The 25506-nt window shown below is 43.3% G+C and overlaps 1 protein-coding gene across 2 annotated transcripts in view; it reads right to left on the reverse strand.

Annotated features, from left to right (window-relative positions):
* The window catches only part of NVL (nuclear VCP like), an 88440-nt gene that overhangs the window by 14225 nt on the left and 48709 nt on the right, over positions 1-25506 (reverse strand). Inside the window, exons 2-18 of one of the 2 annotated variants that reach the window (XM_083434434.1) lie at positions 24915-24982; positions 24023-24096; positions 22284-22336; positions 20567-20663; positions 19795-19843; positions 17487-17753; positions 14088-14199; positions 13805-13881; positions 12817-12951; positions 11861-11962; positions 10295-10412; positions 9255-9399; positions 7751-8021; positions 6272-6490; positions 2779-2883; positions 1319-1381; positions 650-769 (exon numbers count right to left, since the gene is read on the reverse strand). In XM_083434434.1, coding sequence (XP_083290560.1) covers positions 650-769; positions 1319-1381; positions 2779-2883; positions 6272-6490; positions 7751-8021; positions 9255-9399; positions 10295-10412; positions 11861-11962; positions 12817-12951; positions 13805-13881; positions 14088-14199; positions 17487-17753; positions 19795-19843; positions 20567-20663; positions 22284-22336; positions 24023-24096; positions 24915-24977 — 2070 coding nt within the window. In that variant the 5' untranslated portion in view covers positions 24978-24982. Of the gene's footprint in view, positions 1-649; positions 770-1318; positions 1382-2778; positions 2884-6271; positions 6491-7750; positions 8022-9254; positions 9400-10294; positions 10413-11860; positions 11963-12816; positions 12952-13804; positions 13882-14087; positions 14200-17486; positions 17754-19794; positions 19844-20566; positions 20664-22283; positions 22337-24022; positions 24097-24914; position 25506 lie in introns of those variants that run through there. The other variant, XM_083434433.1, reaches the window with a different exon arrangement.

The raw sequence follows: 25506 nt of genomic DNA on the forward strand, positions 1-25506 counted from the left end.
AATACACCGAGATGGCTGTGGAAGGTACCATGTATGGAATGATTCTTGCCACTTCCCAGAGAAAAAGAGATGGGGTGGTGGTAGATGACTCCTGACTGAGGGGCACAAGGGCAGCAGTTTGTAGAGGTAAAGGGATGTCCTGGAGGTTTGCTGTCTTCCAGGTGCAAAGAGTCACAATGTGACAGAGAACCTGCAAGTCTTATAAACAAGAGCGTCTCTGGTTGAGGCCCTCAGGTCAGGATCACACTTTTAGGTCTTCCAGTCACTAACTATGGTGAATATTTTGCATCTTGTGCGAGACCACTGGACCAGAACTTTGGTTCCCATAGGATTTGCATTGGGATGTTACTTTGGCAAGGAGAAAATAAAGGAAGTTGCTGCTATTTAAAAATTTAACAACTTTAAAGCAGGGGATAAATGAATCAGTGTGCAGGTTGGTTTAGGTTTAGGTGATGTGGCCTGAGACCTTGACTGTGCCAGAAAGTAATTATGGCGTTTTGAGCAGGTTACTTAATTTCTTTTCTAGGAATAACAGCCAGTTCATAGGATTATTGTGAAAGCAAATAAATCTGACAAAAGACACCTATTTACATATTCCCCCAGTCCTCCAGTGGATCTAAGCTATTGGTGGAAGTATTTTTAGGCTCACCTCACGGTCTGATCTCCGGGGACACAAAGCATCAACTTCGTCAAAGAATATGACACAAGGCGCCGAATTCCTTGCACGCTGGAAAACCTGACGTACAGCACGTTCGCTTTCCCCCACATACTGGAAAAGGACAGAGGAAGGAGGGGAAATCACTGTAAGATCTTTAAGATAAGTATCATATGCCCAATCATTTGAACAGGCTTGTCAAAAAGGCCTGTTCAGATATTGCTTTACCCTCAATATCAGTATTCTCCAACCAGGTGCCCTCTAGATATTTGGAGCTGTAATTTCCCTCAGCTTCAGTCATCTTAGCCATGCCAGCTGCAGCTGATGGAAGTTGCAGTTCAAAACATCTGAAACAGAAGGCTGGGGAAGGACGCTTAAGATTTTGACTTTTGTGAGCTTCAAGCAAGCCCTCTCTAACCAGAGTGCATGCCGAAAGCATCCTCCCACCCTAAACCATTAGAGGTGCATAGAATTAGGCTAGAATTAAACTACCAAATTCAATTTGTCATTTCACTTGCAGGCCAGCAGCTCTAACAGACCACTGTAAAAACGCATTCTAATAGTATGGATTTGGTAAAGTCAATTTGGGCTGAGCATCAAAACATTTCACGTTCCCTGCAAACCCCAAATCAGTGACAACTGAGCACAACAAACAGAACTTACCATATTCAACAGTTCAGGGCCTTTCACGGATATGAAATTCAGTCCAGACTCATTTGCCACAGCCTGGGGAAGAGGCAAGGAAATAAAGAGATGCATATACTAATTTTATCAACATATTTTGCCCTCACTTTGCACCCCTGAAGACCCTTCTGGCATCTAACAATACACCAAACATTAAAAACACACAAAAATATAACGCAGGAACACAGGGTGCTCCCTTATACAGAATCAGAACATTTGTCCATCTAGCTCAGTGTTATTAACAATGATGGCAGTGGCTTCCAGGAATCTACCCCAGCCCTATAGGAGGGGAAGGTCAGGGACTGAACCTGGGATCTTCTCCATAAAAGCAGGTACTCTTGTCATGGAGCCAGAGTCCTTTCCCTGAACTATCATCTCCCTACCAAGAAAATGAGTAACACAATTCAGAAAGAGGCGCAGCAAACCACTTACATGACCAAAAGCTCTGCAGACCGAGCTGGTTAAAAATGGTGTGACCTGGTACAACCAAGTGCCATCCCTGGCTACTTGGCTATGCTCCAGTCCAAAACATCTAGAGGACACCAGGTTAGGGAAAACCAGGTCACATCACTGTATGCGAATGAGGAAGAATGGGGGTTTCCCTTCTAACCATCAGGACCAATATCCTCTGAGACCCCTATCCTCCATGAATTTACTCAAGACATGTCAGGGATCATGCTGAGGAGGGCTGCACTGAGGAGGAATGGAGGGAGCCTCCCCCTGCTCAGGATCCTGAATCTTCCCAGAAGGAGGACAGTATAGATTTGGAATAGTGGCTTGCAGAGGGACATAGTTCAGAAGACCGAAGTTGGGAAGAACTGGGTGGTGAACAGCTAGGAGAAGAAGAACTGGGAGAGAGAGAGTTAACATACTCCCTTTTGCTGGAAAGCATCCATCTGCTCAGTCCAAGATCAAGGAGAGCAGATAAGGCGGCAGCACAGAAAGCACAGTGGCTGCGAGATCAGGTTGCAAGACACAGAAGTGACAAGGGGGGAAGTGGGTGGAATCCTTAACTGGGTGAACACCTTCATTCCTAGAGATGGATTCTTTGTTCTCTTGCTATGATCATTAAAATGTCTAACTGGTAGGACACTCCTCTCGCTTTGTTCTGCTTATCTACTGCCAAAGGGTAGGAGGACGCCAAGTCCCTGAAGCCTGGCAATACCCTTTCCAAGTCACACAAATTAGTGGCCACCAGTGCATCTTGTAGGAGTACTTCACACAACTACTTCGTAGCGATGCCTGGTTGCTTTACACCTGCAGCACAGAAACAAGTGCAAAATGATCTTCAGGAGAGACCCATAAGTCCAAAGCATACTCAAGAGGCCCAAGCTGGTTCAGACGCAAGAGACACAGTGGAGCTCCAGATGTGAGACACCCATTTAATGTGATTCCATATCCCTTAGTACAAGCTGTTACTATGATTATATCAACGTTACCTTAGCAAGTAGCGTTTTGCCGCAACCAGGAGGGCCAGCAAGCAGCACACCAGCTGGAGCCGAGAGGCCAAGGGCTCTGAATTGCTCAGGATTCCGCACGGGTGCCTGTAAGAAGAGTTGCTGGTAGGTGAAAATGGAAGTGTCAGCTATTTATAGAATCATAGAATTGGAAGGGACCGCAAGGGTCATCTAGTCCAACCCCCTGCAATGCAGGAATCTCAGGTGAAGCAACCATGACAGACGGCCATCCAACCTCTGCTTAAAACCCTCCAAGGAAGGAGAGTCCACAACCTCCCGAGGGAGACACACCTTTGGTACAGATGAAAGATTCTGAAAAGTCTCAACAGGACATCAGGGCTGGGGAACCTCGGACCAATCCTGGTCCACCAGAGTTCCAATTTTCTGAAGCCACGCCCACCTGACAATAAGGTGATATCACCTCAATGGGCAGCTGATGGGCAGTTTCGATATGGCAGAAAGTATGATTGACCCGATCCCCCCGCAGCTCATTAGCTGATTGTCCAGGGGTTCTATCCTGCTTGGTCACTATTTCCCCCCACATAATGACCTCAGATGATTGGCAGGTAGATGGTTCTGCCCAGCTGTCAAAGCTAGCCCATGGGCGTGGGAGAGAAAGATCTGGCCTGCTGGGCCAGAAAGATTCTCCACTCCTGCCCTACATGAAAAAAGAAACGACCTGCTAAAGTTGTCCAAAAGAGCTTAAAGATAACTTGTGTTCACAGCACTTGCTGTCTTCTCAAGCATAGTGACAACTGATAAGAAGCAGTATCGACCGAGGCCTGCAAATGATTGTGCTGTGTCTTCAAAGGAAAGGAATATTGCTTAGAAGAAAGTCTTTGAAAAGTCAACCTCCCACACTTTTGCTGCTGGGCCCCAGCACCATCAAACCAGCGTAAGTCAACACAGCATGCATAACTACTCCTGCACATACAAGCAGCCAACTACCAGGCCACAAACATGCGGCTGCTCCAGAGATGGCATGGTGGAATACCGAGCAGCAAGGAAGCCCAGATTCAAGTCCTCTGTTGTTGACTCCTTGCGCTCAACCCAAACAACAGCGTAAACTCTGGTATCCTCATTTACATGGCTGGGGGCAGGGGAGAGGCATCTGGGCTCCGACATTATCTATAAAGAATGCTTGCAAATTTGGCCAAGGCGTGGGTGGAATTAATCAGCTTAATTATTTGTAATAGTAGTAGTAGCACCATCATCCTCAACATCCCTTTGCCATTAGGTCCCAGGGTAGGTAACAATTTAAAAGACGACATTAAAGGCAGTTTTAAAGAAATACAGTCACAAGAGGGTGGGTCCTAAAAAAAATTCTCTTGGGTCTCAAAGAGGTCTATCTTCAGCATTCAACATGTCAAGGACAAGGGGAGGTGGCAGCAAGTGCTGAGGAAACTTGGGTGAAGTAGACTCTGCTCCAGCCCCATCTAGGCCTTTCTGTCTGCTTTTTAAAAACTTCTTTACCCAGCTATTTAGCTGAAAAAGGCTTCCAGGGTGGCATTCATAAGACAGTCCCTATCCACAGGCTTAAAATCTGCAGAAAAAATATATATTGCACAAAAGATTAAATAGGATTATAAAGTGAAGAGGACAAAGATATAAACTCAGACACTAATTTAATAGCAGTCCTTATGAAAATGATCAGCTGGGATGAAAACAGTCGAGAGAGGAAGAGCCAAACAGAACTTTCTGGAATGGTCCTGCTTCCCAACTCGACGGGAGCCTTTGGAGGCGGCCACTCAATATGAAAGGGGTTTCAAAACTTACATAAAATATATAGCTCTCAAAAGGCCCTCTCTAAGGCAGGACAGCCTATACCAATAGTTGACGGAAGCACAACACAAGACACAAACACTCAGATAGATAGGAAGCCTGAATGGGGATATGGAAGGTCTTATAAAAACCACAGAAACCAGGCTATTCCAAAAGAAGAAAATTAAGCTGCCAGTTTTGCTGGGATTTTTATTAGGAAGAGAAGCAAGCTCCCAGCAGCTGCTGGTTCTCTGGTGTGGGTCAACATGGCACTCCCTGGTCCTGAATGGGGTAACTGTGCCCCTGAAGGACCAGGTGCACAGCCTGGGAGTCATTCTGGACTCACAGCTGTCCATGGAGGCGAGGGTAAATTCTGTGTCCAGGGCAGCTGTTTATCAGCTCCATCTGGTACGCAGGCTGATACCCTACCTGCCCACAGACTGTCTCGCCAGAGTGGTGCATGCTCTAGTTATCTCTCACTTGCACTACTGCAATGTGCTCTATGTGGGGCTACCTTTGAAGGTGACCCGGAAACTACAACTAATCCAGAATGCGGCAGCTAGACTGGTGACTGGGAGTGGCCGCCGGGACCATATAACACCGGTCTTGAAAGACCTACACCGGCTCCCAGTACGTTTCCAAGCACAGTTCAAAGTGTTGGTGCTGACCTTTAAAGCCCTAAACAGCCTCGGTCCACTATACCTGAAGGAGCGTCTCCACCTGCATTGTTCTGCCCGGACATTGAGGTCCAGCACCGAGGGCCTTCTGGCGGTTCCCTCCCTGCGAGAAGCCAAGTTACAGGGAACCAGGCAGAGGGCCTTCTCGGTAGTGGCACCTGCCCTGTGGAACGCCCTCCCATCAGATGTCAAAGAGAAAAATAACTACCAAACTTTTAGAAGACATCTGAAGGCAGCCCTGTTTAGGGAAGCTTTTAATGTTTAATAGGGTATTGTATTTTAGTGTTTTTTTGGAAGCCGCCCAGAGTGGCTGGGGAAACCCAGCCAGATGCGCAGGGTATAAATAATGAGTTATTATTATTATTATTACTCCTGAGCCTGGCCCCCAATTTGTAAACCATAGGATATAGGGAGCCAGTGTTACACCTACACGTCTCAAGCTTAAATTAAAAAAGGACTTGTTTGTTTGTATGCATTACCAACTCAGGGAGTGTCTCCATCCAAATCTCTGGTAACAGCTGTCTGCACACTGCAGTTACTCTTTATAGCACTTGTTTCTCCTTTTAAAAAAGGAACAGTTCATTTCTCAAGAGGACTATACTACAGACAAGTGATGGGGGAACCTGTGGCCTTCCAACTGCTGCTGGACTATGGCTCCTGTCTCTCTGACCATTAGCTAGGCCTGGCCAAGACTCATTAGTCCGACAGAAAGAATTACTTGGAACTGCAATGTCTCATTTCTATGTACTGCTTCCTCTTCCTGTTTCCTCAAACTACATTCTGACTTGACTGGAAAAGGAAGCTGCTGACTAATTATAATGTCGCACTTTAGTCAATAAGCCTCCATTTCCAAGTGAAACCACTACACAATTTCTTGCTTCCTGCAAACTCGATAGGCCAAGAATGCAGCTCGTTTCCTTTCATATTCTTTCAAGCAAAAAATACCCCACAAAAATGCCCTGGCAGAATCGCACAGCTTAACCTCCAGAAGCTATTTCAGCCTCGCGTGCATTAACAGGACTTTGTCCAGCCCCTACCAGTATTGCCATGGTGAGTTCCTCCCGAATATCCTCCAGGGCGCCCACATCCGCCCACGTCACATCGGGGACTGTAACAAAGCCTTCTCTCTTGGCAGAGGGTTGCACCGAAGAGAGCGCAACAATGAAATCATTCAACTCAATGCATAGCTTTTGCAGCTGATCTTCCCCAAGGGGGTCTGGTTCCTTTAGCAACTGGAGGAGCCTCTGCAATTCATCCTAGAGAAGAAAGATCAGGAGTAGCAGGAAATACAAGAACAGGTTAGAGGGAGAATCCCCTAAAGTTTAATCATGTATGGATAAATAACAATGAAGGCAGGAGTTTGATTACAACATGCTTGAAACTGGCCAAAGACTACAGAATCCTTTCGATGTGAAATATTGCAGGAACAATTGAGTTCAAGACAAGCACAAACTAATTAACTTTAGTAGGCAATTCACTGTCTTGCATTCCATTAATGTGTTTATGTATTCCAAGAGAATGCCAGAGATTCATGTTTTACTGGCTTATGAAGGAGACGCCAAGATCTAATCTGCATATTTCTTTTGAGAATTACTTTTTATTCTGCGTAGTAAGGAATTCTTGTGGATTTGATCATGGTTTTACTGCATGTGTAGCTACTGCTGTTTTTCCCCCCTTCTTTGGAAGATGCCATGGCCTTTGGCTAGCGCAATAAAAGTTTATGGTTCTGTTTTTGTTTTTTTGCTTATGCATGACCCTTAGAAGCCAAGGCTCTTTTCTAAAAAAGGAAAAAAATCTCTTTAATTGAACATGTTTGCACTGCTCTTTGTACTTTTAGGTTTTGCCATTTATTAATTCTTGCCCTTCAATTTAACACATCTTTATTCTTCTAAAAATAAATGTATGTAATTTTATTTTTATATTATTGATTATTATTACTGCTTAGGTTTTTAAAAAAATCAAGTGGCTCATAAATTCTTCCTAAATAAGTAAATAAAAGAAGTAAACAAGTAAATAAAAGTTTATTCATCATCAACTGATCCCTCCAGCTCTGAAAATTGTACACTACAAGGAGAGGGTTAAAGGATTTTTAAAAAAACTATTATAATTACTACATTTTAATCCCACGCTTGTTCCAACGAATTCAGCGAAGTATATCTGGTTCTCCCTCATCATTTTACTGAACATCCAGTCCAAAAATGAGTTCTGGGGAACTCAAAAGTTTGCTTGCTACTTTGTGATGTTATAGTTCAGGGCTGTGAAACCTTTGGCCCACCAAACATTGTTGGACTACAAGTCCCAGCAAGGTTAACCTTTGGCCATGATGGCTAGGGCTGATGGGAATTGTAGTTCAGCAATATATGGAGGACCACATGCATATCCTAATAGACCATTGTGAGGCTTTTGCAAAGTTTGCCCCAATGAAAGAAATACTTGCATATACTAAGTGGGAAATATTAAAAGTTATGGAAGAGTTATAGTAGGATACAGGGAAAGGATACAAAGAAAATACATACCATAGTGGGAACATCTGGCTCTTTGATATCCTTTCTTACAAGCTCTTCAGTATCCTTTTCCATGTCTTCTCCAGAGGACCTTTCGTTACTTCTCAGGACTTTGTGCTGCTCCATCTCCAGCTTAACGAGAACTCTATTCACAGTACACATTGCGGCTTCACGGCACAGTGCCATGAGATCAGCACCGACGTAGCCAGGGGTCAAATGAGCCAAATGACCAAAGTCAAAAGATTCCTGCAGTCTAAGTTTTCGACACAATGTCTTCAGAATTCTGGCAAAGGGAAGAAAAGTTACGACAGTTTTAGTCTTTACCAAAGAAAGAAAGATGATCATAAGTGTCAGGGGACTGCCTTCGGAACAGGCGAGGGAGGCAGGGGGCGTCTGGGATACAGAAAGCTTCTGAGGAGCAGTTCCTCTTCCAGCGAGGGGAAAAGCCACACCTCCAATGGAGAAGAGAGGGAAGGGGCCAGCCAAGGTGGGAAAAGGCTTGAAGATACTGCTAAGAGCCCCAGCGCCTCACCTAGCCAGGCTGGCCAGGAGGAGCGCATGCCACTTCCATCGCTCAGCTTGTGCAGAGGGGTGAAACGCAAAGAGGGGAGGCGGAGATTTGGGGTATCTAAGTTCTTACGTTGGGGGGAAAGCCGGAAGAGGCCACTCCCGGATTCTGCAAGTGACTAACACGGACATGAAACTTGTGTATCTGCACTGTAAATAGTTTGCACAATAAAACCTGTAAAAGACAGGTCGGAGTCCTGCCTCCTGACTCACGAGCAACCACCACACAGCATCTGACAGCAAGTTATTTAATTATTTGTCCCCAGAGCTTATGAAAGGGGCAGAGATATTTATAATTTATTAAACTTTGGTGGATTTCTGCATGATTTGCAGAAGATCCACAGGAATGCTCCATTTTTTCATTGCTTAAACTTTAAACAATACCAGTAACAGAATTATTGTTCTCCCTCCCACTCCAGTGTCCCAAATTAGACTGCTGAATAGATTTTTAGTCTGCTACTCAAAGCAAGTTTCCTGGGCTCAGAGTTTTTCAATTCTATTGTCTTTTGCACCAGGGTGAGTCTCGAGGTCCTAATAAAAAGCAAAGCAGATCCCACAAGCCCTTAATCTGCTTACTCCTGTAATAGGTGAACCAAAACCAAAGCATCTGAATAGAAAATAAACAAATCTATGAGAAAACATAGCAAGAAGGCATCAACTCCTCAAAAAATCCTAAACAAGTCATGCTACTCTTTCCCTATTACTGTTTTATTGGCCAAATGTCTGAATTGGGGTTACCAGGGAAGGCCTTGATTGGGACATCTATGCTACAGGGAAAAATCTGACGCAGACTTTTTCCTGTACTACAACAGAAGCAGCAGCTATATTTGCTTTTTTTTAGTTAAAAGTTTAAGAAAAACTTTTGGATTCACGAGCTAGCAAGCCATAAACTGAACATTTATTATTATTTTGTTTTAAGAAAACAACTTTAAAAGCAAAGCTCACACACTTCTCTCTGGCTGCTTCACCCGGAATCCCCAAACAAATCTCTCGATCAAATCTTCCTGCACGTCGCAGGGCTGGGTCCAGCGAGTCTGGTCTGTTGGTTGCTCCAATTACTAGGACCTGAGCAGCAGTAGCCAGATTATTCAAGTCTGAAAGATGAAGGAAAAACAATAAACTCACAGGGAACTGGCAAAGGAAAGTATGCTTTGGTGTTAGAGGTAAAGGTAAAGGGACCCCTGTTTAGGTCCAGTTGCGAACGACTCTGGGGTTGCGGTGCCCATCTCGCTTTACTGGCCAAGGGAGTCGGCGTACAGCTTCTGAGTCATGTGGCCGGCATGACTAAGCTGCTTCTGGCGAACCAGAGCAGCGCACGGAAACACCGTTTACCTTCCCGCTGGAGCAGTACCTATTTATCTACTTGCACTTTGATGTGCTTTCGAACTGCTAGGTTGGCAGGAGCAGGGACTGAACAACAGGAGCTCACCCCGTTGCGGGGATTCGAACCACCGACCTTCCGATCGGCAAGCCCTAGGCTCTGTGGTTTAGAATACTGTGACACACCCAACTGTTGCCTTTTACATTGCTTGACATTGTGGTCTCCTGGAACATTTTTCTATCTATACCAGGTATACAGATGTTGGTAAACTTCAGCTCCCAGCATGTCTGATCATGCTGGTTGTGGCTGATTGAATTTAGAGTCCTTCAACATGTGGAAGATTAGAGTTTCAACACTGGGCCTATTAGCATGTATAAACACGGTTGTGATCTGAAATGGATCTAATGCATCTGACAAAGCGAGTTCTGGCCTTTGAAAGCTTCTGCCATGACAGATCAATTAGTCTTTAAGGTGCCACAAGATACACACCCCACTTTTTTGTGCTTTCGGTAAAGATTATGACAAATTACCCCTCTGTAATTTGCTGATTTGGTACTTGGAAATCTGCAGCTGACATGATATTCAGCTGAAATTTCACCTAAAGAGCAAGATCCAATTTAAAAAGCAGGTTTGATAGAGCACTTTTACTAGAATAAAAAGGCCCTGACCATCCATGCAAGTCAGAAGCTGCGCTACAATTCTCCGCTCCATGTCCTTTGAGGCAACTTCTCTCTTGGGTGTGATAGCATCAATTTCATCTATGAAGAGGATGCATGGAGCATTGGCCTAGAAATAATAATGATAAAAAAAGAAATCAGCACAAACACAGAAAATGATTAAGTAACTCTTAGCATATTATGATTTTTTTGTTTTATAATTTCAAATAAATACTTGTTGAAAGAACAGCAAGGTACCAACTGTTAAAAGTTAAAACAAAACTTTTCACCCAATCGGATATATATTGGCAAGTGCTCTGTGCTGGAAAGAGGTCTGCATAGGGTATCTAACCAAAGGTATAAGCGTAATAAAATTGAACGGGACATACACACATGAAAAGGGAGTCGGGGTGTGACAGAATGAATGAGAGTTATCAAAATAATGTCCCCTTGCACCTTCTGCTTCCCCAACACATTGAGCCACAATTAATAATTGCACGTGCTTCCTTATTTTAATTTTTACCAAATCCATTCAATAAACAGTTTCCCCCCTTTTGCATGGACTAACAGCAGCACTAATACAAAAATGAAAGATGCAGTATTGGTCAAATCCAATATCCCTCCCCCCCAAAAAACCCCCACTGAGTTAATGGATTTGGACTGCACCCTTTTCTGTGTCTATTCATAAGCCATCATTTTATTTCTACTACTACTGTATGGAGAAAAAACTACTATTCAAAACCAAAATAGCTTTTCTCCTTTGCAGGAAAATACAGGTTTTAATAAGGAACACGATGGTGCAATGCTGAACTAGCATATGCACCACTTTTAGAGTTGCTTGACTGTGGATCGAGTCAATAAAAGGAAGTTGATTCCAATTACCAAAACACACCACTATGTTTGGACAATACAAAATGTCCAGCATTAAACTAAAGAGAAAGTGACCTTGAAACTCATAAGCACTGTGTATTGTCTGAATAGTTTCAAAAGAAGTTATTGTACTGTCAGAGCTAGAATATGACACACATTAAAACAACTTCCTCTAAAACCTTTTGCATAACAGACTATATAAAGAAACAGACACATCCTAATTCAAAGTAGAAAAGAACCTGGAGAAACTAGAATCATAAAGATCTACATACCTGCTGAATGCAGATCATTTGATTTTGGCAGCAATATTATTTAGCAAATAAGTTTCTTAGAGACCATACTGAACAAAATTTATAGCTGGAGGACAACCATCATGGAATGAATGTTAGAAAAACTACACTTGGCAGCAAAGGCAATATTTGGGTTTTAATTTTAATGCAGAAAAAGGTTTTGATTCTATTGAGTGGAGATTTTTAATAGAAGCTGTAAAGAGGTTGGGTTTCAGCTATTTATTTATTTTTTTACAAAAATAAGTGGGACAATTTTACAGCCAACCCACAGTTAGTATTCTGATACTTGGAAATTTGCCTTCCTGCCAGGATGTTAAATGAGGATGCACCTTTCTCCACTTTTAAATTTGTGTGTAGAAATGATTCAGAGTCAAGTGAATTAATAAAAGGCTTTAAGACTCTTTCCTGCTGGTCTTACCACAGCTTGCTCAAACAGTTCCCTTAGCTTCTGTTCCGATTCACCAGACACTCCCGACACAATCTCAGTAGCAGCTACTTTGAGTATTGGCAGTTCAAGCTCCTAGAAAAATAAAATACAAATGAACACAAAACAAGATTATTGTAGGAAAGACACTTACCAAGGCTCAGGCATTTTACAGAGGCCTCTACCGTGGAGGACTGAACGGTGGAAGGGAGAGTAATATCACACCTTGAACAAAAAGACTTTAACAGATAACAGTGTCATGAGATTTTGCAGTTATCCAGGGTGTACTACTCCCTTGTACAGTACCATTTAAAAGACAAGGAAAGGCAACCATTGAGGAGACCCTAGACTGCAGCCCAATGACCTCCTGGGAGGCCTGGCCTGCAGGAAGAGAAGAGAGAACTTGTGTATCAAAATTCTTTCCCCTCTATTCAAAAAAGTACTGGGCACCATGACATACAAAACAGGAAGAGGCCCATGCAGCTTCAACATTTTAAAGTGTTTTTCGCAGTGCTTCCACTAGCACTGTCATTCAAGAAGCTACAGAAATGCTGTACGGAGGTTTGTTTTTTTCATGCAGGTTTTGAGCTTCACCAGCTATTACTCTGCAATGTATTCTATAACATCTTGAATGCAAGAACTAGCAGAAGTACTCGTATACAGGAACTTCCCATTTATGTGGAGGCTATGTTCCAAAGCACCACGTGTTTAAGTGAAACCACGCATATTTGAAACACCACTGAAAATACCTGCAAGCACCCCATTCTGCCCCTGCCCCTTTTGTGACATTTTTGTGATTTTTGGGGTCACTTCCAGGTTTGGTGCGACGTGCATGCCCGCAGTCACATACATATTAGACATGCCTAAAACCATCTCTGCCTGCATTAAAAATACAAATACACCTGAGGTTTGAAGGCAGAGAAAGAAAAAGTATACACCAATAGTCTCACCCCAGCGATTGCCTGAGCTAATAACGTCTTCCCACACCCTGGTGGTCCATGCAAGAGAAATCCTCGAGGTGGAACAGCTCCTAAATAGTTGTATACTTCAGGATGACAGATATGTATCAGCATCTTGCACACTTCCTACAGTGAAAATGGGAAAAAATTGTCCTATCTTACTTTTTGTAACAGTTAACAGTTTCCACATCCTCCCAGAAATCTGTGTTCTCCTGCCCTGTCACCATATGAGATCACACCCAACCAGGAAATGGATTCCGACCAATGCAAATAAGTAAATTCTGCATTATCTCATCTTTGCAAATGTTATTAACAGCACTATGTGTCTTTATCACAAGCACAGAGATAGCACTTGGGTCAGAGCGCACCTTTCATATTAAGACACGGAAGTTTTGAACCCTGAAGGTTGAAGATATGCTTGAAAGTCTGTGAACAATGCCTGGCGCAATTATAGCATTCCTAAGGTATTTAAGGCTAGTGCTTCAGTTTACCCTCCTACTGCTAGCAAAAGCAAACTCATGCAATAAAGCAAGTCTGTAGAATTTAGTTTTTTTACAGCTAAACTGAGGTTAGCTCAGAATAGAGTTTTAATTTCTTTTACTGTGAGGCAAAGCACTGATTCAGGATTTGTGGATTACAGCTTTTAAAAATAGCATTACACCTAAATAATGCTGCATGAAACAACCCTCAGCATTATGTAGATGATCATCTCTTTCACTGTATAAGTGATTTTCTTGACAACTTTTATCTGGTCAGAGGGAGGAATTCAATGCTGAGCTAAGGTGACTGTTCTGTTATGGCAAGCTTTTCAACTTGCCAGTCACAACAGCCCCTCCTCCTACCCTGTGGGTTTCTCCTGAGCCACTCAAAGCCATTTTCGCGAAGTGCAGGGTTGAGGGAGAGCACTGTCTTTGTGCAGGGCTTCCACTTATGGGACTCATTAGTTGAATCCCGCCCAGAGAGTTTAGTTAACTCTAACCTTCAGAGTGTCATCATTGCCTCCTATATCCTCAAACTTCACAGAAGAAGTTCTCAGCTCGAACCCTTTCTGTTTAACTGTAAGGAAAGGTGGAGATATTACTAGGACAGAAAGAACACAATGTGCAAGATATTCTTATCAACTACAAGGAAAGCACTTGGGGGGGTGTGAATTAAAAAAAGATATTTCATTTCAAGGTATTTCATTTACAAAAGAGCCAGAGGAATAAGCAGTGGCTTTCTTGTTTCTTTGTTTAAATATTCTTTAGTGCAATGTCTCTTACTCTTCTGTTTTCTCAAAGCAGATTCTATTTCTTCATCTACTTCCTGAGATTCGTTCCTCCTTTTACTTCTCTTTCTCTTGGGTTTCTCCAGAAAGGAAATGTCTTTTGAATCCTAGAGTACAAATAAGATTTTTCTATTTAGTCTGCTGACATTCTTTATCCAGTAAGCCACACCAAAAGCAGTAAAAATTGTTTTAAAAGCCTTTAAACTCAATCAATAGAAAAACGAACTGGTACTGGAGCCAAATGTACCCCAAGAAGGAAATGCCAATAAAATACCCAGTGGAAGTTATTAAGTATGACATCATTTGCAAGCTTTAAAAAACATATTCATTTAGACTTTCCCTTTTCTAGCAAAAAATATAGCTGCACACAAGTCATGTGGGTTACCCCGACAGAGACAAAAAACGACACAAGCAGTAGTTTGGGTCTGACTAATTCCCCCGTTTTTAATAATATAGTACCATCAAGATACATTTAATAGGCTGCAATCTTAACCCCTGGGAAGAAAGCCCAATTGAATTCAGTACGACTTACTTCCGATAAGACACGGTTTGGACTGCACCAATAGCTGCACAATATGAAGTGCAATATGAAGAGTTGTGGATTGCTGGTAACAACACATCTCAGCACATGCTACATAACACAAATAGCCTACGTACAACCACATTACACAACTGCACAATGAGGGCAGAAAATACTTTTACTTAAGCATAATGTTCCTGTGACTGTCTCGCCTCCAAAAGGTTATTGTAGAGTTGGTAAAGGTTCAGAAAAGGGCAACCCAAATGATGAAAGGGATGCAGCCACTCCCCCATGAAGAAAGGATGCTGCATTTGGGACTTTTAAGTTTAGAGACAAGGTGAGTAAGTGGAGACATGATAGAAGTTGATACAATTATGCATGGTATGGAGAAAGTGAACGGAGATATATATTTTTCTCACCCTCCCTCATAACACAAGAAACGCCCAGACATCCAGGGAAAATGAAAGTTGGAAAATTCAGGAGAAGTAAAAGCACTTCTTCCTGCAGTGCATGGTGAAACTGTGATGCCCGCTCCCATGGAAGGCAGCGACCACCACCAACCTAGATGGCTTCAAAAGAGGATCAAACAAATTCAGGGAGAAGAGGGCTATGAAAGGCTATTGGCCAGGATGGCGATGTTCTGCCTCCACAATTGGAAGCAGTAATGCTTCTGAAGACCAGTTGCTGAACTACAGGAGGGGGGGGGTGCTCTTGGGCTCAAATCCTGCTTGCAGGTTTCACAAACCTTCCCTTTCTCTTGATCTGCTTGATCTACTTCATTTCAAGTGCCAAACATTCTTAAAAACTATAAAAACTGCCTCCGGTCGTTCTGGATTTGTGAGCAAGGCATTTCTGGTTTGTTTTATAACATGCCAACTGCAGTCAATCTTTTATTAGCTATTTCCCGGTGGGTGGCAAAGTGATGACTAACTTACCAGCTCTCTGTTTGGCTTAGATGTTGGGAAGCTTCCTTCCCTTTCTCTCTCTTTCTATCCCTTTCTCTCTCTTCTTTGGAATCGCAGCACAGCCAAACTGTTATGCCATACCTTGTGGGTTTGGCTGGTATGTTAAGAGTGTATAAGCTTATCCTTGCAGGGGGGAAAGCCAAGACACAGTCATTTAAGCGTACTTGTCTTGCACCTATGGCTCAAAGCTCAAGGAACTTGTGAGTCCTAGTAACTCGTGAGGTGAGCCACTGAAAGACCCTGAGAGCTGCCCTTAAGTCTGGCCACCTGCCAAAGTGAGGATACTGATTGTCTGTAAACAGTTGGGGTGTCAGTGACTAGATTAGAAAGTTGTACACAAAATGATGTGATTAGACAAACACAGTCTTAGTGCATCACAAGGAAGGCTTTTCTTAAGGGTGAATGTTTAAACAATGCAAGCTAGATAAGGGTGTCTGGAAACCTGTGTGGTCCTATCGACCCCAATAACATTATACAGTGGTGCCTCGCAAGACGAAAAGAATCCGTTCTGTGAATCTCTTCGTCTAGCGGTTTTTTCGTCTTGCGAAGCAAGCCCATTAGCGGATTAGCGCTATTAGCGGTTTAGCGGCTATTAGCGGCTATTAAAGGCTTAAGGGATTAGCGGATTAGCTGCTAAAAGGCTATTAGCAGCTTAGTGCCTTAGAAAAAGGGGGTGGGGAGCGAAAAAACCCCCCCAGGAATCGCAAGACATTTTCGTCTTGCGAAGCAAGCCCATAGAGAAATTCGTCCTGCGAAGCACCTCCAAAATGGAAAACCCTTTCGTCCAGCAGGTTTTCTGTCTTGCGAGGCATTTGTCTTGCGGGGCACCACTGTAATTTGTCATAAAATAGACAAGATATTGTTTTACACGTTATGTGCTGCTTTCTCAAGCAACTTGAGAAGAACAGGTTCTGGGCTAAGCAGCTGTAGATAATGAGCAACTAACAACCTTAAACAACTTTTTGCAAAAAGCCCGTTGACTCCCCAGAACCTGATGTGCATGGTTGTTTTTTTTTTTTTTTTTTTTTTTTTTGATTAATTCTCTCAGTCATTCAAACAGGATGAGAATTGAGCAAAAAAGCTGTAAAAACACGGATTTTCCATTGGATTAAGGAAGAGGGACCCTGAAACACCACATGACCATTCACATCTCATCTAGGCTGAGGACTACCTGGAACATGCGAGGTGTGGGAGACAGGCACAAAAAAGGTTATATGGTTCCCCCCCCAGTAGCCTTGGGGTGCATTTTACATGTGCCAACAGAGGGATTAAGGCCAAGAAAGTCTGAACGTGTGTCAAAAGTTAAACAATGATGTTTTCTAGATGTGCAGCCAGCCATATACTAAGGCAAGGCTGAAAACAAAGAACAGGGTTTGTGCCAACACTATGACAAAACATAACATGGAACTTGTTACTCAAAGCTATGCATCATCATCATACAATGCAACAAGATGTGTAAATGGTCTCAGTTTGGGTGAGGATATTCCCTCTCACTGCAAACTCAGGAGAACACAAATGGAACCAAAACCAGGCCACTGAGAAACAAGTGGGAAAAATCCCCGCGCTCAGATGAATCTTGCGGTATGCAGAAATACAGAATATTCTTTTAAAAATAAACCAATGACTCAGCATGTTCACTGAACTCCAAGAGCACTGAACTGTAAAATAATTTTTCATTCCCATGTGTTTTTGAAAACATCTGAAATGGGCTAAAAACAACACAACATTAGAACTGCCTTCAGCTGGTGAAGGTGATACTAGTTTAGGAGTTTTAGTTTCTGCAATAACATAGCTTCCTAAAACTATTTTTATAGTACGTTTTAGATGTATGCTTTATTGTTATTTACCCTAAGTTTTTGTGATGGGACAGGAAAGATGGAAGAAATTCTCACTAATGTCAAGATATTACCTCAACCATCTGTTTAGAACCATCGCTTTCTTCTGCACAAAGGTCGATAAAGAAGTTTTCCTCTTTCCTGTCTGGGGTTTTATCAATAAACCAGCCACCTTCTGAGATCCTGGTATCAGATGGAGCTTGAGTGGGAAGCCTATTCGATCCAGGCTTCTGTGAAGGAGTGCTGGACATTGTCTGTGAACTCTTGGGAGATGCTGGAAGAGAATCTGGATTTCCTTTCCGGTATAAGGTCAACAAGGAGGAGTTCATGTGATTTGAGGGCTGAAAAATATAATATATATTTATAAAAGAATCAATGGAAGGTTATGATTTTTTTAAAACCATAGTTATTTTTCCTAGTGTATTCCTACAGAATACATTATGCATAAAATACTGAATGGTACATTATAAATATACCAGATCTGTAACCAACCCCTTGCCTTCTTGCTTATACAGGTAGGCAAGAGTTCCTCAGCAAGTAACTGACTTAACAAATAACACTTATGCATTTTAGTCACACATGCACTTCTTATTTCTGCCCAGGTGAAGGCAGACTTGGGACAAGCACATATGTAGCTGACTTTCACCCACCTTTTTTAAAAATAAATTTTATTAGAACATAAAGGAAAACACAGAACATTATCAAATATCTCCCCCCAACTAAAACATTAAATATCTTAACAAAGAAAAAATCGAAGAAAAAGAATAAGGAGAAAAAGGAAGACTAGAAAGAAGAAAAAGAAAGGCAAGAAGAAAATAATAAAAATAATAAGAAATAGAAAAAGAAGGTCCGCTTCTCTATCTGCCAATTATATATAAAGTAATCATTCAAAATATCTGACACCTGCACTTCAGAAAATTTCTAGCTGTAAAAAGTATCCAGTATTTCTGTTGGATATTTCCTGCAATCGCCCTCCCAGACCTCCCACCCTAGTTTTATCACTCAGGAAGTCCATTATAATGCTTCTTTAATTCATATATCTCTAATGTTCTGGATTATTATTTTTCTGGTTCTCTGCGATGCCTTTCTCTTTAAGGGTTGCTTTCGCACACCTTTTCCAACATCAATTTGCAATGTGAGTGTCAGAAGTCACACAAGCAGCAGTATGTGGCACACCTTGACAGGAGCGTTATTGTTTGGATTATGGCAAAACCAGGTATCCTGCTTCAATAGATAAGAGGCAAACCAGCCCAAGCCACTAGATGGCAGGAGCTACGTATGTATGATCATGCACTGTACCAGGAGTGGCGCTGTCCAACTCACGTAGTTGAAATATATATACGAAATTGTCCAGTAGCAACTTGGAGACCAACTAAGTTTGTTCTTGGTATAAGCTTTCGTGTGCACACACACTTCTTCAGATGCATGGCTGAATCTCACGTGGGTTTGAAGAAAAGGCTGACCACTACTGATTGAAGGCTTTTCATCTACCGTATTTTTCTTTCTATAGGACGCACATTTTCCCTTCCAAAAATTAAGGGGAAATGTGTGTGTGTCCTATAGAGCGAATGCAGGCTGCGCCACTAAGCCCAAAGCCAGAAGAGGAAGACGGAGCACTGCGGAGCGCTCCGTCTCACTGCTCTAGCTTGGGGATGGCTGCGCGCAAATCCTCTCCAGGGCAGTGGGGTGCCTTCACCCCGCTGTCCTACAGAGGCTAGCAAGGCTGTTCCCAAGCCAAAATAGCGAGATGGAGCGCTCCGTCTCGCTGTTCTAGCTTGGGGATGGCTGCGCGCAAAGCCTCTCCAGGGCAGCGGGGTGCCTTCACCCCGCTGTCCTGCAGAGGCTAGCAAGGCTGTTCCCAAGCCAGAACAGCGAGACGGAGGGCTCCGTCTCGCTGTTCTACCTTGGGGACGGCTGCGCGCACAGCCTCTCCAGGGCAGTGGGGTGTCTTCACCCCGCTGTCCTACAGAGGCTAGCAAGGCTGTTCCCAAGCCAGAACAGCGAGACGGAGGGCTCCGTCTCGCTGATCTAGCTTGGGGATGGCTGTGCGCAAAGCCTCTGCAGGGCAGCGGGGCGCTGCGCTCCAAAGGCTTCAGGGATCTTTGAGGCTGCCGGTGGGGGAAAGCAGCGATTCCCCCCACCACCAGCCCCACAAGCTCTGGTGAATGTACCTTGAACCCACCTTGTTTTAGAGGGAGAAAACAAGAAAAAAAAATTTCCCCTGTTCTCCCCCTCCTATGGTCTGGTGCGTCCTATGGTCCGGTGCGTCCAATGGAGCGAAAAATACGGTATATCCACTGCATACAGAACTATAAACTATTCTTAGAACACATAGTAACAGATACACTTCATCAGAAAACAGTCCAACACGGACACACTTACTGGGAGTCCTGTGTCAGTGTCCGAAGTATCCATGCAGCTTTCTGAATCACTTAGGAGAAAGAAAGGATGTTTTAACAACAATAAGTTTGACATTATTCTTTAAGACAGAGACCCTGTGGCCTTTCACATGCTGTTGGATGGCAACTGCCATCATCCCTGACATAGGAGCCCTGCTAGATCAAAGCAAAGGTCTATCTAGTCCAGCATTCTGTTTCCTAAGATAAAGGGTAAAGGGACCCCTGACCATTAGGTCCCGTCGTGACTGGCTCTGGGGTTGTGATGCTCATCTCGCTTTATTGGCCGAGGGAGCCAGCGTACAGCTTCCGGGTCATGTGACCAGCATGACTAAGCCGCTTCTGGCGAACCAGAGCAGTGCACGTAAACACTGTTTACCTTCCCGCCGGAGCGGTACCTATTTATCTACTTGCACTTTGAGGTGCTTTCAAACTGCTAGGTTGGCAGGAGCTGGGACCGAGCAACGGGAGCTCACCCCGTCGCGGGGATTCGAACCGCCAACCTTCTGATCGGCAAGTCCTAGGCTCTGTGGTTTAACCCACAGCGCCACCTGCGTCCCTATTCTGTTTCTTACATGATTTGTAATACTACCCATAGTTTGCTCGGAAACAGAAAGAGGGGTTAGTATCTGCTCTGCAGGAGAGAATTGTCCGACTATGGTTCCGAGATCATGCAGTGATACATCTGACTGGACCAATTAATTTCCATGGCTTTATAAAAAGTTATTAACTCTTGGAATTAAGTAATTTCAACTTACTCTTCCTCCCCTTTGTGTCTTGCTTTCTTCGCCAAATGTTCATCCTCTAGAGCAGCTAAATCTTCAGACTTCAGCTCATCATTGATTATCCCAAAAACTGTTGAAGAAAATTAATAAACATAGATGAAAGCACAGAACCCCATAATCTCGTTTGGCAATAGTGAAACCAAAAAGAAGAAACACTTTGAACAGCACAATCCTATTTACTTTTAATTAAGTCTCAATGAATTCAAAGCTCCTGAATAAGACCATAGCCTAAGTAAGTGTTAGATCGACCTGGGATCCACAAATCATAGTGAATCTGGCCTAGATCCATTTTGATGAGGAGCAGACAGAATCTTAAGATACTTTTGGATTTCCCACAACTACCTTTGATGCAATGATTTTTTATTATAATTATTTATTATATTTGTATACCACTCTTCATTTGTAGATCACAGGACGATTCACAACATAAAAATACAGAATGAGAAAACAAAATACATAATAAAACAAAAACAAACCAATAACACCCCCCAAACACATTTATAAGGCCATAGAATCAGCCAAAGTCCTGGTTATATAGAAACCTTTTCTCTTGTCACCTAAAGATATGCCATGAAGGCACTAGAAGAGCCTCACTGGGAAGAGCATTCCACAAATGGAGAGCCACCACAGAAAATGTCCATTCTTGTGTTGCCACCCTCCAGACGTCTCATGGAAGCATATGAAGAGGGTCCTCAGATTATGATCTCAGAATCTGGGTCAGTTCATATGGGGAAAGGCAGTGTATGAGGTATTGAGGTCATGAGCCATTTTAGATCTCAAAACGAGCACTTTGAATTGGGCCCAGAAACAAAGCAGCAGCCAGTGCAGTCAGGACAGGGTCAATGTAATATGCTCAAACAGTCTTGCCCTGGTAAACAACCTGGCCACTGAATTCTGCACCAGCTGAAGTTTCCAACTTCATCTTCAGAGGCAGCACTACGTATAACCTGTCAGGAGTTCAGCCTACACTCGAGTAGGACCCTGGCAGAGACACATGCTCAACTGGCATGTTCCCTCCTCCTGGTCGATCATTCGGGAGCTTCAAAAGCTTTCTTCAGCCCGAACATCACAGCGACCGATGCCAACCGACATGGGCACACTTAGGGATCTGCAGAGTTTGCGTAACTTGCGTGACAGGCCTCAGCAACTCAGCATTTTGGCTAATCTACTTTATTTACATATAAACACACATGGAGCACTGCAATATGGCTCCCTCTCTCTCTAGCATCAGACAGCAAAGGGAAAAAGAACAAAGGACAATAGTCCCACTTCACAGAACACAGTAACACAAACATCCTGTCTCCGTCACTTCCCACTGTGGAGTCAAAACATATACCGTCAATCAGGAATTCTAGACATTACTGGAGCATAGACAGAAGTTAAGCTATTCCTGTCCAGATATGGGTGCAGCTGGGCTACCAGTTGAAGCTGATAGAAGATACTCCACACCACTGAGGTCACCTGAGCCTCAAGCAACAGCAAAGGATCTAGAAGTACCCCCAAGCTATGTACCCTCTTCTTCAGAGGAAGTGTAGCCCCTTCAAGAGCAGGCAACGTCCCATCCATCTAGTCTAGGGAACTACCCAACAGCAGTGTCTCAGTCTTATCTAGACTGAGCTTCAGTTTGTTGGCTGTCATCCAACCGAGGACTGAATTTTCACTTCAAATTCAATATTAAAAAAGGACTCACCTTTCTCTACCTGTATTCTAAAGGCATTTCTTTTTCTTCGTCCATAATCAGCACTGGAAATCAATTTTATAAATTAGTCTCAGTGAAGGTCTTCTTCTGCACATATTGCATTTCCAGCAAAGACACATAATCTAACCATTGTAAGAAGAAAATTAGCCATATCCTGTGTTATTCAGGTCAAACACAGGGAAAGATTGGGACCAATATTTAACAAAAGTGGCCTGTTTTCCAAATTACAATTGACTTGCAATTCATGTGTACTTAACTTGCATGAATTCGGTTTTAGAGTTTGGCCAGGGGAAAGGAAGGGGGGAACGTAAGCAATCTCACCCGCCATTGCACTCACCTCAGGAGAGTTTGGAGGTGCAGGGAGAGTGTTTTGACTATATGCGATTTTTGCTTTACGCTCTAACCCCAGATCGTAACCCCCACGTAAGTTGTGACTCAACTGTACATTCTTTATGAAATAACATATCCTTCTTCAGTCTGCCATAGGTTCTACCATGGGAGGCCCTTTAGACTCAACAGAACCGTGCACAGGTATAAGGTTCTCCTTATGAGACAGAGTTTGGTTCACCTTTTCCTTATCCCCAACCCAGCCTTTCTGTCCAGTATAAGGTATCCATGCTGCAGAGCACAAGTAACTTGCTGGCAGAGGGAGGATATGTAAATGGCCCGAAAGCCTGGGTGAGTCCTGAGCTCTCCTTTCCAGCACAGTCCTGAAAAGGTGACTGGAACATTTTGTTATTTTTCCAACTAATGGAAATTATTTATTTTTCCAAATCTGGAACTACTGTTTGTCATGGCTAAAGTCTTTGATGGCAGAAACTGGAAAATGCTGGAAGATTCTAATTCATTCTAGAATATTCATTTCTGTTGCAAATATTGTTTTGCCTATCTCAAGGTCACGCTGAGCCAGGAGAGATAAATTTGTACGCTCAGCAAGCTGGTCATTCTCTCTCTTACTTTTGCTTGTACCTCACGTGTTTGCAGTTTTTTCTCTGATTTTTTTTTGTAACAAAGCCTTTTTGCCTTTACTAAGTTTTTCTTTTACTGATGGACCTTTAACTCTGCATGTTTTATTACTACATTCACTACAAATATACACTTCTGGGACTCTGCTATTCATCAGGACACATCAGAGTGCCTAGGAATTTTATGATCCAATCTGTCATTGTTAGTGTTTACTATAGTTTAGACCAGGGGTCAGCTTTCTTTTTCAGCAGGGGGCTGGTCCACTCTCCCTCAGACCTTGTGGGGGGCCGGACTATATTTTTTTGGGGGGAAATGAACTAATTCCTATGCTCCACAAATAACCCAGAGATGCATTTTAAATGAAAGGGCACAAACATGCTGATTCCCGGACCGTCCGCAGGCCGGATTTAGACGGCGATTGGGCTGGATCTGGCCCCCGGGCCTTAGTTTGCCTACCTATGGATTAGTGAAAAAAGCCAGGATATTAAACCATGACTTGAAGTTGGCTTATTTCCCTAACACTGAGGCTGGACAAATGGTGATTAGAAGAAATTAACTACTGTGGTTATTTGAAAATGGAAACAAAAGCTTCCAATCTCCATTCTCTGCTCCTCCATTGGCATCACTGCAAATAGGAGCAGGGAATGGAGAAGCATGTGAGTCCCTGATGCTCATGTACATAATACTAAACCACACTTTATAGTTATGTATAAGCCCGGTCCTTGTGTTTATCATCAAGCAAGTGTAAGAATTCAATATCTTACCTGTATGTTTTCTGTAGCTCAGCAGCTAAAACTCCAATGTCAACATACTTGCCACATTTGTTACTCTTCAGGTACTGTAATTGATACAATTTTTTAATATAAAAAATACCTTTAGTATTTGCATACGTGATAGGTTTATGAAATTCAGTTGTGGTTTTTTAGTTTTTAGACAAACATCAAATAAACAATTGCTCATTGTATACAGGTTCCAGCACTGCTTTTAAAAAATGTGAATTGTGATATGTGAAGAGAAGTAATGGATTTCTTTAGTCACTCCTTCTCAGCTCAACCATTTGGAAGCCCATGGGATAAAAGCATGGCACAATATCTTCTACCATCAACATTTAACTCGTCCATCTCACACTAAAGACCAACAGCCCAATCCTATGCTATCTGACAAGGACATCCCTACCTGTTTCACTGCAGGTATAGCAATATGCCCCCTGATTTCATAGGAGGAGGATGTTCAATGTGATTAAAAATCCACTGAACTCGGCAGACATGATAAACACATCTAGGTTGCATGACTCCAAAATACACTCGCAAATCAATCCCGCCAGACACATTGGGACTTATTTCCAAACCGAAGATGGTAAGGATGGGGCTTTAAATTTATCCCGCAACTATATATTAATTCAGTTCAAGGTAAAAAAAATAAATCAAAAAATCAACTTGGTCTGCAGAACAAAAACGTACGGACTTGATCGCCCAGTGTTGGATGTGCCAGACCTGGCTACGGCTGCTGGGTTGGCGTAGTGCGGCAAAAGCAATCTAAGTAGGCTCAGAGGCACGCTTTTCCTTGCCCAGGGTGCAAAAAGAAAGCCCAGGCAGCTCAGCTTATGGGGAGTCCACCCCATAAGCGAAGGACCAAGGGAGAGAAACGAAGCGGTACCTGCTTAATCCGATGCTTCAGCCGAGGATCCCCTGCGGGGCTGCTTCCTCCGCGAATCCGCATGGCAGCTCCGCCGCCGCCGAATTCCGCCCCTCAAACGAAGCGGGAGCTCCGCCTCCCTCCGCCTCAGACTCCTTGAAGACCCCGGAAATCGGCCTCGCCTTGAGGCACGACGACCCCCTCGGGAAAGGGAAAGGCAGAGCCAAGAGGCGGGTTGAGATCCCCGTGCAGGCACTGCTTTAGACGCCTAACACCCACCCGACTCATGAAGGCCCAAATTGGCGTCACCCTCTGGTCTCATTCCTGATTCAAGCCCCCCGTTCCAACTCTTCCATTCCCGGCGCCTATGATACTTTCTAGCTTCAGCTCTCTCTCTCTACGGAAGCATTTCGTATCCCTTGGGTCCTGTGTGGGGGGAAAAACGCAGCCCGCCTGATGCCTTTGAACTCCATTTCCCATCATTCCTAGCCATCGTCGTCAACAGTCAGGGATGATGGGAGTTGCAGTAAAAAAAAAAATCTGGAGCGCCTCATGTTTGCCACACCTCTATTGAGCGACTGGCTAAAGAGACTACAATTCCCAGCGTGCAATG

The sequence above is a fragment of the Podarcis tiliguerta genome (assembly GCF_965153285.1).
Source record: "Podarcis tiliguerta genome assembly, chromosome: 3".
Classification (NCBI taxonomy): Eukaryota; Metazoa; Chordata; class Lepidosauria; order Squamata; family Lacertidae; genus Podarcis; species Podarcis tiliguerta.